The following is a 10,226-nucleotide window of genomic DNA, read 5'->3' as shown; positions in this document are numbered from 1 at the left end:
GCGCGCGCGCGTGTGTGCGTACACATGTGTGCCCATGCACAAGCGTGTGAACCATAGTCTCCGCCCCCCTCGCCCGGTTTGACTCTAAGCCTTGTTCTTGGTGTCGTTCCTCGCCAGCTACATTGGATTGGGCCATATCTACTCAGGGACCTTCGCCCTGATTGGTGCCGCGGCTTTCTTGGGTGGGGTCGTCCGTATGACCATCAGTCTCACAGTCATCCTGATTGAGTCTACCAATGAGATCACCTACGGACTTCCCATTATGATCACTCTGATGGTGAGCGCGCCTCTTCTAGGCCTCTTTCACGTTCAGGGCCAAGTCCACCCCACAGCAGCCTCTTTTTATATCTTGGCTTTGTCTTTCAGGTGGCCAAATGGACAGGCGACTTTTTCAATAAGGGCATTTATGATATCCACGTGGGCCTGCGAGGGGTGCCACTTCTGGAATGGGAGACAGAGGTGGAGATGGACAAGTAAGGCTGTGATATCTCCGCATGTCCTGGTTGCAGAATTTATCAACTCTAGGGCCCAAGGAATATTTGTATTAGGGCAGGAAATGTTTATTTAGATTCTTGGGTTGGAATTCAGTGAAACAGTAAATAACAGGAAGGTCATTGAAGCATATTTGTTTCCGGGCATGGTTGGGAATGTCGAACAGTTACGGTGTGGCCGGGAGCTGGGGCAGGGCGGGGGCTGAGGCAGACAGGGCTACTTCAGGGTTTTGTTTGGTTCCTGTGGCGTGCTGGTTAAATAGGAAGCGAGGTCTCTGCATAAAGCCTGTGTTAGGATTGAATGTTTAAACGAAGGCTCTACTAAGCCCTGGGAGTGAAACTAGCTTGCCTCACGTGTGCCTAACGAAATGTCGTTCCTTCAACAGTGATTGTTCTTGGCATAGTCACCAAATTATCCAGCGGCCCACAAGTAGTTTAGACCTCTGGTGTCTGGGTGTCACACATGGCCCTTATCATCTAATGTAGCGGACAGCAAACTTCTGTAAAGGGACAGGTAGTAGATATTTTCAGCTTTACAGGCCATGTGGTCTGTCACAGCTCTCCAGCTCTGCGTCCGTAGTGCAGAAGCAGCCACAGACAATATGTAAATAAGCGAGCAAGGGGATTTGACCTGTGGGCTGCAGGTGCCATCCCTGGTCTGAAAGGACACCTTTTTTTTTTTAATTCCAGTAGTATGATTAGCAGTTCACCTGGCGTGCGCCTGGAGTACAGGGGAGGGGTTGGCCAGTGCTCCTAGGCAAGCAGATGGGGTTCTTGGTGAGGGGACTTTTCATACAAGGGATGAGTAGAGGCCCACCAGTTTGACAAAGCAGGGAGGGGCTGGCTGGCCAGGCATGGGGGAGGGTCACGTACAAAGGGGAAGGAAGTGCAGAGGAGCGTGTGTTCGAGGAAGTGCTGGAGATGGCTCAGAAGAGACAGAGCAGGCGGTCCAGGCGGTGCAGGAGGACCAGCGCCGCCCCATCATGCTTGCTCCGGGGGAGCTGCAGGCTCTGTCGTGAGGCTGGCTGGCTTCCCTCCCTCCCCCAGACTGAGGGCCAGTGACATCATGGAGCCCAACCTGACCTACGTCTACCCGCACACCCGCATCCAGTCTCTGGTCAGCATCCTGCGCACCACTGTCCACCATGCCTTCCCGGTGGTCACGGAGAACCGGGGCAATGAGAAGGAGTTCATGAAGGGCAACCAGCTCATCAGTAACAACATCAAATTCAAGGTAAAGAAAACTGCCCAAGAGGAAAGGTGGGCAGGAGATGGCCAGCCGTTCCTTATGTTCACACTGGTCTAGCGCTGGCTCTTAGGGACAGTCACACTCTTCATTACATGTGACGGTGAGTAGACTCGACAGCGAGAGTGGACTTTGTTAGACCATCAGGGCGCATGTCCGTTTTCCCAGCAAGCACGTGGACAGGTTTTTTTTCCATCAGCTGTCTTCAGGACTCCTTGCTTAGAGTGTGCAGGTGTATTGGAGAGGGCTCTAGAGTCGTCACCAGACGTGGGTGTTGGCCTGCTTAGGGAGGAAAAAGAAGTCAATCGACAGTCACACGGCTGACAGGGAAGTGAAGAACCAGGGCGATGCCCTCGGGCACGTGCCGGCGGCTGACGGACACTCAGGGTACCAGGCGGCCTCGGCGCCACCTGCTCTCTGTCCTCTGATTGCTCCCAATTTGAAATCCAGGCGGAGGGTAAGTCCCGTTGCCTCACTTGGGCCATGTGCCACCGCTTGGCTTTGGGGACATGGAGATCAGTCCCACCCAGACATGACGTAGGAGAGGGGTTGACCCCACCGGAGAACCGTGACGCTCCTCCCAAATCACAGGAGCAGGGATGTGAGGCCGGCACACACCGCAGCGTCCAGCAAGCCCTGCGGCGCCGGCTCCGAAAGGCTCCCGCGACTCACAGCCCCTGGGCCCCCGCAGAGGTTTCTCACCTCGGTGGGCATGTGCTTCTGGCCCTCACTGTCACCCAGATCCCTAAGCTAAATAGACGCTGTGCCAGAAGTAGATGCTGCGTTGGCGTGCCCGCCTCCCTGGTAGAAACCTCTGCCGTCGTCACCTCCTCCCCGCCCACAGAAATCCAGCATCCTCACCCGAGCCGCTGAGCAGCGCAGACGCAGCCAGTCCATGAAGTCCTACCCGTCGAGTGAGCTGCGGAATGTGTGTGACGAGCACGTCGCCTCCGAGGAGCCGGCAGAGAAGGAGGACCTCCTGCAGCAGATGCTCGAGCGGAGGTGAGCGGCCGCCCTCCGCCACGCAGGCACTGGTGGCCTGCAGCCCCAGGAAGGCCGGCCCTTTGCTCGGGTCCTGTCAGGCAGCTCCCGAGTCTGGGGGCGATTGGCGGGGTGGGTTAGGGTGCGGACGGGAAGCGATCCCGCTGAGGGTATACTAGGCAGCGTCTGGTTTTTGTATAACAGATACACTCCCTACCCCAACCTATACCCTGATCAGTCCCCAAGTGAAGACTGGACCATGGAGGAACGCTTCCGCCCTCTGACCTTCCACGGCCTGATCCTTCGGTCGCAGCTTGTCACCCTGCTCGTCCGAGGAGTTTGTTATTCTGAAAGTCAGTCGGTAAGTCTGTCGTCTTTTCCGAACCGGGATTATGGAAGGCACGGTGGCAGGAACACAGCCCTCGACCTCAGGGAGGACAGAGGGGCTACTCAGAGTCCACGTGCCAGCGGGCTGCTGTCGAGGGACACACAGCCCACAGTTCCCCTGCTGCAGTCGGCGTCTCCAGGTGACTTGAAGCAGGCGGTGTGACTTCCCCCTAGTCGGTCTCTGCCCCATTTGTCAAGCGTCCTTCTGCCAGCCTGCAGGCTTTTGATGTGGTGTCTTAGTGTCGGGTGCAAATGAACTTTCTTACATGTGCTGTCAAGAAATAGCATTCTTCCCGTGAATTCCCCTGCAATTTCCTTTTTCACTTTCATTTGGTTTTTGTAGAGATAAGCAGGGGCGGGGTGTATCGTTCAAAATGTCCCTGTCGCCACCTGAGACTCGCTCAGCCCCATACACTTCTTCCCTTTAGATGGAGCCGGGAAAAGGAGGCTAAGTCGGTGCTTCGAGGCCTAGTTTCTAAACCGACTCTCCCAGGGGAGGCCAGCCAGCGGTCACTGGTCCGACTGGCCTAGAGAAGAGCAGCTAACGTGGGGCAGGACAGGAAGGGCCGCAGGTGGAGTGGCCGGGACCTGAGGGTGTGGTTTGTGGGGAGGAGCAGCCTGGCGGGAAGTGGGTGGAGGTGATATGTGGAGCACGGGACAGGGAAGCTGGAGGAGTGGGGTCGCAGGATTACAGAGGCCTTTCCCGCACACACACCAGCCCGAGCAGGCCTGGTAGAGCAGTGGGCGTTGGGTACTGGACAGAGAAATCTGTGTGCAGGGCAGAGATCGGGGCAGAGCAGTGGCCAGTAGTTGTGATCACTGTGGTCACTTGTGGCCCAGTGACAGTCAGCAGCAATGAAAGCTGAGGGAAAATCCAGGAGAGTGAGAATGGGTGAACCGTAACAAGAGCTACTGTCTGGGTTTCCTGTGGCTGCTGTATCCAGCCCCAACCAACCGGGTGACTTCGAGCAGGAATGTATTCTTCCATAGGTCTCACGTACAAAGTCCAGCATCGACAGGGCCGTGCTCTCTCTGGAGTCTCCGGTGGGGTCCTTCCTGTCCCTCCTAGTTTGTGGTCGTAGCCAGCATCCTTGGTGTTCCTCGACTATAGACACATCACATCTGCCTCTTTATCACATGGCTTCTCCCTGTGCCTCTCCTTTTTTATGAGGTCCCCAGTCATTGGATTTAGGGCCCTCCCTAATCCAGTACGACCTCGTCTTGACTTGATGACATCTGCAAAGACCCTGTTTCCAATAAGGCCACATTCGCAGGCACTAAGGGTTAAGAATTGGACATATCTTTTGGGGGGACACAAGTCAACCCACACAGCTCTTATTAGTTAGCACTTTTCTAATTTAAATTCCAGAATAACCCACGTCCATTTTGCAGTTGAAGAAAGGGTAGTTCGGAGAGGTGAGGAGACTTGCCCAGGGTGACGCTGGCTTCGGATTGCCCCATGTCACTCTGCAGCACCTGTTCTGGCCCCTGCTCTTCACCACCTCGCTCTCAGCAGGGCCGTTGCCGGGCGGATACGGACGGGAAGAGGGAGGGGGCTCTAATGGGACCCTGCCAGCGGCCGTGCCCGGTGCAAGGACAGTGTCTTAGTGTCTCGGTTGGGATTGCAGAGCTCCAGCCAGCCGCGCCTTTCCTATGCCGAGATGGCCGAGGATTACCCGCGGTACCCCGACATCCATGACCTGGACCTGACGCTCCTGAACCCGCGGATGATTGTGGTGAGGAAGGCGGCCCCTCTGAGACGGGCCGCAGGGAAGGGCTGCTGCCCATCTGTGCTGCCCGTGTCCCATCCTGGTCAGGGCGGAACTGGCTGCAGGTAACTCATGTTGTCTCTGCTCTGCAGGATGTCACCCCGTACATGAACCCTTCACCCTTCACCGTCTCACCCAACACCCACGTCTCCCAAGTTTTCAGCCTGTTCAGAACGATGGGCCTGCGGCCCCTGCCGGTGGTGAACGCGGTGGGAGAGGTGAGTCTGAGTTCCGCCAGAGGACGGGGGACCCCGCCAGCCTCAGTGGTCCATCCACCCACCTTCAGGGACCACAGCTGCTGTACGTGAGTCAGGGCTCCGCAGCCCGAGGACACATCAGAGTCCCTCAGGGGGATCTCTCAGACGCACACCTCTGCAGCTGTCCCACCAGGAGTGAGTGGGGCGAGTGGGCGGGTGGGGGCTTGGGGAGGCTTCACGAACCCTTCCTGTTGCCTCCTGCGTTTCTCATGTGCTGTCTCCTGCATGGCCAGCAGATGTCGCCAGAGGCACAGCGGCCTTTTTTTCTGCATCCCAGAAAAGCTTAGGGTCGTCGTTCCTCTCAAATGGCTCTTCACCTTTGACCCAGCAACACCTCCTGGGGATAGGGGGTTCCCCATCCGTTCATAACATTAAATGAGAGAATTTCAAGCAAAATACTTAGAGATACAACACTTAGTAATTATTGCTGCAGACTTTTCCTTTTTTTTTAGAATTCTATTTTTTATTATATGTTATAGAAAAATAAGAAAACATAAATAAAGAAAAAGAAATACCAAACCCTTATCCCTACAGAGATGTGATTTTTCAAGATACATCCTTTCTCTTTTCTCTGCATCTAGTAGAAATTTTATGTAACAAGTTTTGATGAGTATGTTATCATTTATCCTCTTTAATACTCTAATTTTTCACTTAATCTATAAAAAAATTTACTTTTGACAGCAGAAAACATTCATTTAACAACATGTCAGTGGCTCAACAGCCCTCTGTCACGTGGCTGTCCAGTCACGCATTCAGTAGTCCTCTTTCGTGGGATCTCCAGTTAAATTTCACTACAGTCGTCACCCGTTTGAGGCTTTCCATACACGTTAGCAGAGCGCCCTACAGGAAGTGACACCTCGCTAAAGTGAAAACGTGGGACAGCAGAACGCGGCACGGCACAGCTGGTTCTGACGTTTACTGCAGTGGGTCGAATCATGCTCCTTGAGACCCAGCTGCACCGACAGCCCCAACAGTTTATGGTGGGGGGCCACATCAGTGACAGATGCGAGTTCTCGAAGCGACTGATAAATGACCGTTTAGGAAAAACACTTTTCTGAACTCACACTCTACTGTACTTCTGTCGCCATATGTGTGGGGGTTTCCCCACATCAGGCAAATCTCTGATCCTCTGGCCACCAGCTACAGGTCCTACAGTTTAACTCAGTTCTGACACTGTCTGCCTGGAGATAATGTCAGCTCCCACAGGCGAAGGGCTCCGCCCCACAAGACTGTCCCCCAACCTCCACTTCAGATGTCAGTCAAAAGTCCCAGATGTCACCTGTGCTTCTGAGCAGCTGGCTATAAGTCAGGTTCCCATGACACAGAACTCAGGGAAACTGTTTATTTCCTAGATTACCACTTTATTATGAAGAAATGTAACTCAGGAACGGCCAGGTGCTCAGGGCAAGGTGTGCGAGAGGGGACGGAGCCTCCATGCCCCTCCAGCACACCACCCTCCTGGCACCCTACATGATCACCAGCCTGGAAGTCTGTAGTCTAGGAATTTTAATCCAGGCTTCATTATATAGGTGTGATGATTACGTCATTGGCTGTCAGTGATAGATTCACCTTCTGGCCCCTCTTCCCACACAGGTGGGGGTGGGGCTGAAAGTTTCCATCCTCTAATCACATGGTTGGTTCCAGCCTCCCTCCTTAGGGACTTTCTAAAAGTTACACCATTAACATAAACTCCGGTATAGTTGAAAGGTGCTTGTTTTGAATAATAAAAGACATCCTATTACTCATCATTTAGGAAAGTCCTAGAGTTTAAGAGTTTTTTGTCAGGATCTAGGACAAAGACCAAATACGTATTTTGTATAAATCAGTATCACAGTGACTCGGGTAGTTATGAAGATGGTATTTTTGAGCTGTAGCAGGGCCCACGGCATCTCAGAACCCTTCACTGGGCGCCGCATCGTGCACACACGTGCAGCAGGCTGTGTCTGGCGAGAACTAAGAAAGCTGGCAAGTGTCCCTTTTTTAAAAAGACATGCAAATTCAGATTTCAGCTGGCCCAACTACAACCTTTTTTGGACCTAAACGTGTCCCATTGGCCTCCAGTTTATGAACCTTAGTTATCTGTTTGTCTCGTTCCGTCTAGAAATGAGATAGCCTTCGGAATGAGTGTCCGATCACGTCGTTACGTCTGTTCTGCACTGTGCAGGGCCTGGTTCTGTCCCCGCTGCTCCCCGTGACAGACCGGTGAGCTGTCCACTCACATTGTTGCCCCAGCGGCTTTTACTCTGCGAGTGACTTGGGTCTTTTTCTCATTCTAGATTGTCGGGATCATCACCCGACACAACCTGACGTACGAATTTCTGCAGGCTCGGCTGCGGCAGCATTGCCAGACCATCTGAGGGCTTGGCTCGGCCTGCCGCGGGCCAGCCCTCTCCTGGAGCTGCGGGGGGATGCAGCTCGCTCATGCTTCGTCGCCGTGGCTGGCTGCGTTGGTCCAGGGCACGGAAGATGCCCAGTCACCCACTCGCTCGGAAAGGCTGCAGTCATTGGACACTTTGCTGGCCAGAGATCCTGGGGATGGTGTCAAACCATCAGAGTTTGGGCTTGTCTGACTTTCTCAGCAAGTATCTTCCTGTTTGCCGCCCCCCGAGTTCCTACCATCCAGTGTCGCACAGGCCCCAGGCCCCTGCACCCCCCGAGCACCAGGGCCAGAGCGGAAGGCAGGCCTCCCCAACTGAAGGGCATCACCCAGAAGAGTGTCCCTGCCCCCTTACCCCCCAGGAGCCCCAGCTGTGGCCTTAAACCATGAGAGAGGGGACCGTGGCCAAGGCAAACACTGGGGGGGTCCCAGTGCAAAATTAAGTGAACTACTAAATTCGGGAGTTGGGCACCGAAACGGTGTTTCAGGGAGGCCTTCCTCGGGGGGACTGTCAGCTCGGCATCTGCGACAGGTCATTTTGCAGGAAGTGTTGTGCTTCCGCGGCGTGCGCTCTGGTGCTCTGGTCTGGCCCCGTGGTTTCAGTCTCCTGAGAGCCACCACCCTCCAGAAGCACAAAGCATTGAAGTCCCACCGACAACCTCTGAACAAGAAATCCGGCAGAAGGGTCAGATTGGCGTCTGCCCTGGTTTTTAACATTTCAGCTTTCTCTCCATTTCCCAAATTACTCATGGTCTCCTAGCGAGTTTTTTATCCTGATTTGTCCCTGTGCCTTTTCACGTCCACTAAATTACTAAACTTCCCTTAAGTTTCTGCCTGCGTCTTCCTATCCCAAGTTAACTAAAAGCAGGGCACCCCTAGAATTGGCTCTGGGGGATGGTCCAGCTGTTTCTAAGGTGGAAAGGAGTGAATCCTGAGCCAGTGGCCACTGCAGGGTACATGATGTGGCTTGAAAAGCCAGAGCGTTTTGATGGTTTATTCGAGGAAGAGGGTGTCGGCCCTTCACAAACCTCTGTCACTTCCCTGCTCACACCCCCAGCCTACTGAGGGGCTCCGAAATGGAAACTTCAGGAGGCTCTGCTGTGCTGCTGGGAGGCTGGCAGGGGGAGAGGGGGCTGCTTCGTGCCAGCACATGCCCCAAGGTTTTAGCATCGAACGTAGGAAGCTTCCTTCTGTCTTTCAGTGACGCGGTTTCTCTCCAGGCTGGCCGGTCCTCTCTGCACAGACACCCAAAGTGAGCATTTGAATGTCAGGCATTTGTACTCACGCTCCTCTCGCTTCTGCTCTCTCTACACGTTTGTCAGCATCCCTGGCCCATCAGACAACCTGCTGGCAGCTGTGCTTTGGGACTCAAGATGGCATTCCTTTGCATTTGTTTTTCTAATCATGGAAGTTGCCTGAGGGCATCGGTGCCTGGCCCTGGCAACCCTGTTCTTTCGCTCTCAGCCTTGTCTTGACTTCGATGCCCAGACCCTTTCAGCCGGGGGTGGGTGTCGGTCCCAGCCCTGCCAGCTCAGGTCTTATGCTCAGCGCTCTCTAGGGAGTAATTCCACTTGAGCTGCTTCAGGATCTTTTCCACGGGACTGCGACCCCCTCTGTTCTTCCCATTCGCTTATCCCTTAGACCAAAAGTACTTCGATGCCTAAGCTTTGAGCAACCCCGGATGCACACGATTTGTGAAACGTGGGTGGCGCTCCCAGTAAATTGTTGAGGTCACAAGGACCAAAACGGCAACCCTGTAAGTGACTGTGTCCTGCTAGCGGCCACTTTGTCGCAGAGCAGCCTGCACAGCTGACTGCACTGTTTTTTTCCTTTTATGAAGAAGGAAGCCAATTATGAAAGTCAGGAGAATGGCATGACCGCCCATCACAGAAACTGAACACCCACTTCCCAGCCCCCGCTGAGACTGGCTGAACTAGAGTCCCGCAGGAGGACCTCTGGCCTCCAGGGGTCTGGGTCCCCAGCTGCTGCCCTCTAGGCCACCCCCGTGAATGTTGTTGGAATTTATCCCTCGTGCACATAGTGCTGTTTTTAAGTCACCAGGTGTTTCGTTCCCATCAGTGTAGCCCAGAGACAGCAGAATGCAAATGCCTCCCACCCCCTGAACGGACTGGATGGCCACCAAAGAGGACCTAGACCCAGGCCCCTCTGGAAAGGCCCGTAGTTTCCTGTCCCCTATGCACATCTGTTCTTTCTGGATAAGCCCAAAGACAACCCCTGCTCCACTGGTAACAAAATAACTGAGCCTTGCTCTTTTGATTTCTTAGAAACCTACATGTCAACGTCTCACCTCATACCAGGCCCGTGGCCTCCCCCGGGGTAATGTCCCTCCATAGGCAAAAATCCACAGACGGGCTCTGGGATTGGTGACAGGTGGTCGTGTTCTGTCTCCAGCTTGGTGTTTCGTGGTCCCTTGGCCAAGGGGATGGGGGAAAGGGGGACCTTTGCACCCTGGGGGACGATTTACTCATGACTTTGTTTAACAAATGGCTTCTGGCGGGAATGGACACTTAGGTGCTTGACCCAACCGACCATATGACGTTTCTGATGCAAAATTGCACACTTGACAGAGTGCTTGGTGACAAGAAAGCCTCTGGAAAGGCCAGGCGCGGCCTCCTGGGCCTGCAGTATTGATGTGCAGTATTGCCCCACAGCTCCTGTGGCCCTTGGTCATTTCAACAGTAGCTGCTTCTTTTTTTT

General features: G+C 54.1%; 1 protein-coding gene across 8 annotated transcripts in view; it reads left to right on the top strand.

Annotated features, from left to right (window-relative positions):
- The window catches only part of CLCN6 (chloride voltage-gated channel 6), a 32,350-nt gene that overhangs the window by 21,520 nt on the left and 604 nt on the right, over positions 1–10,226 (top strand). For 2 of the 8 annotated variants that reach the window (XM_023532618.1, XM_023532622.1), the window contains 5 exons: positions 2,582–2,739; positions 2,923–3,079; positions 4,734–4,841; positions 4,967–5,092; positions 7,408–8,410. In XM_023532618.1, the coding sequence (XP_023388386.1) occupies positions 2,582–2,739; positions 2,923–3,079; positions 4,734–4,841; positions 4,967–5,092; positions 7,408–7,488 (630 nt within the window). In that variant the 3' untranslated portion in view covers positions 7,489–8,410. Of the gene's footprint in view, positions 1–2,581; positions 2,740–2,922; positions 3,080–4,095; positions 4,522–4,733; positions 4,842–4,966; positions 5,098–7,407; positions 9,900–10,226 lie in introns of those variants that run through there. The other 6 variants (XM_011363529.2, XM_011363534.2, XM_023532619.1 and 3 more) reach the window with 6 other exon arrangements.

Source organism: Pteropus vampyrus, unplaced genomic scaffold (assembly GCF_000151845.1).
Source record: "Pteropus vampyrus isolate Shadow unplaced genomic scaffold, Pvam_2.0 Scaffold86, whole genome shotgun sequence".
NCBI lineage: Eukaryota > Metazoa > Chordata > Mammalia > Chiroptera > Pteropodidae > Pteropus > Pteropus vampyrus.
The sequence above is the reverse complement of the archived record's forward strand: the minus strand, read 5'-3'. Positions and strand labels throughout refer to the sequence as shown.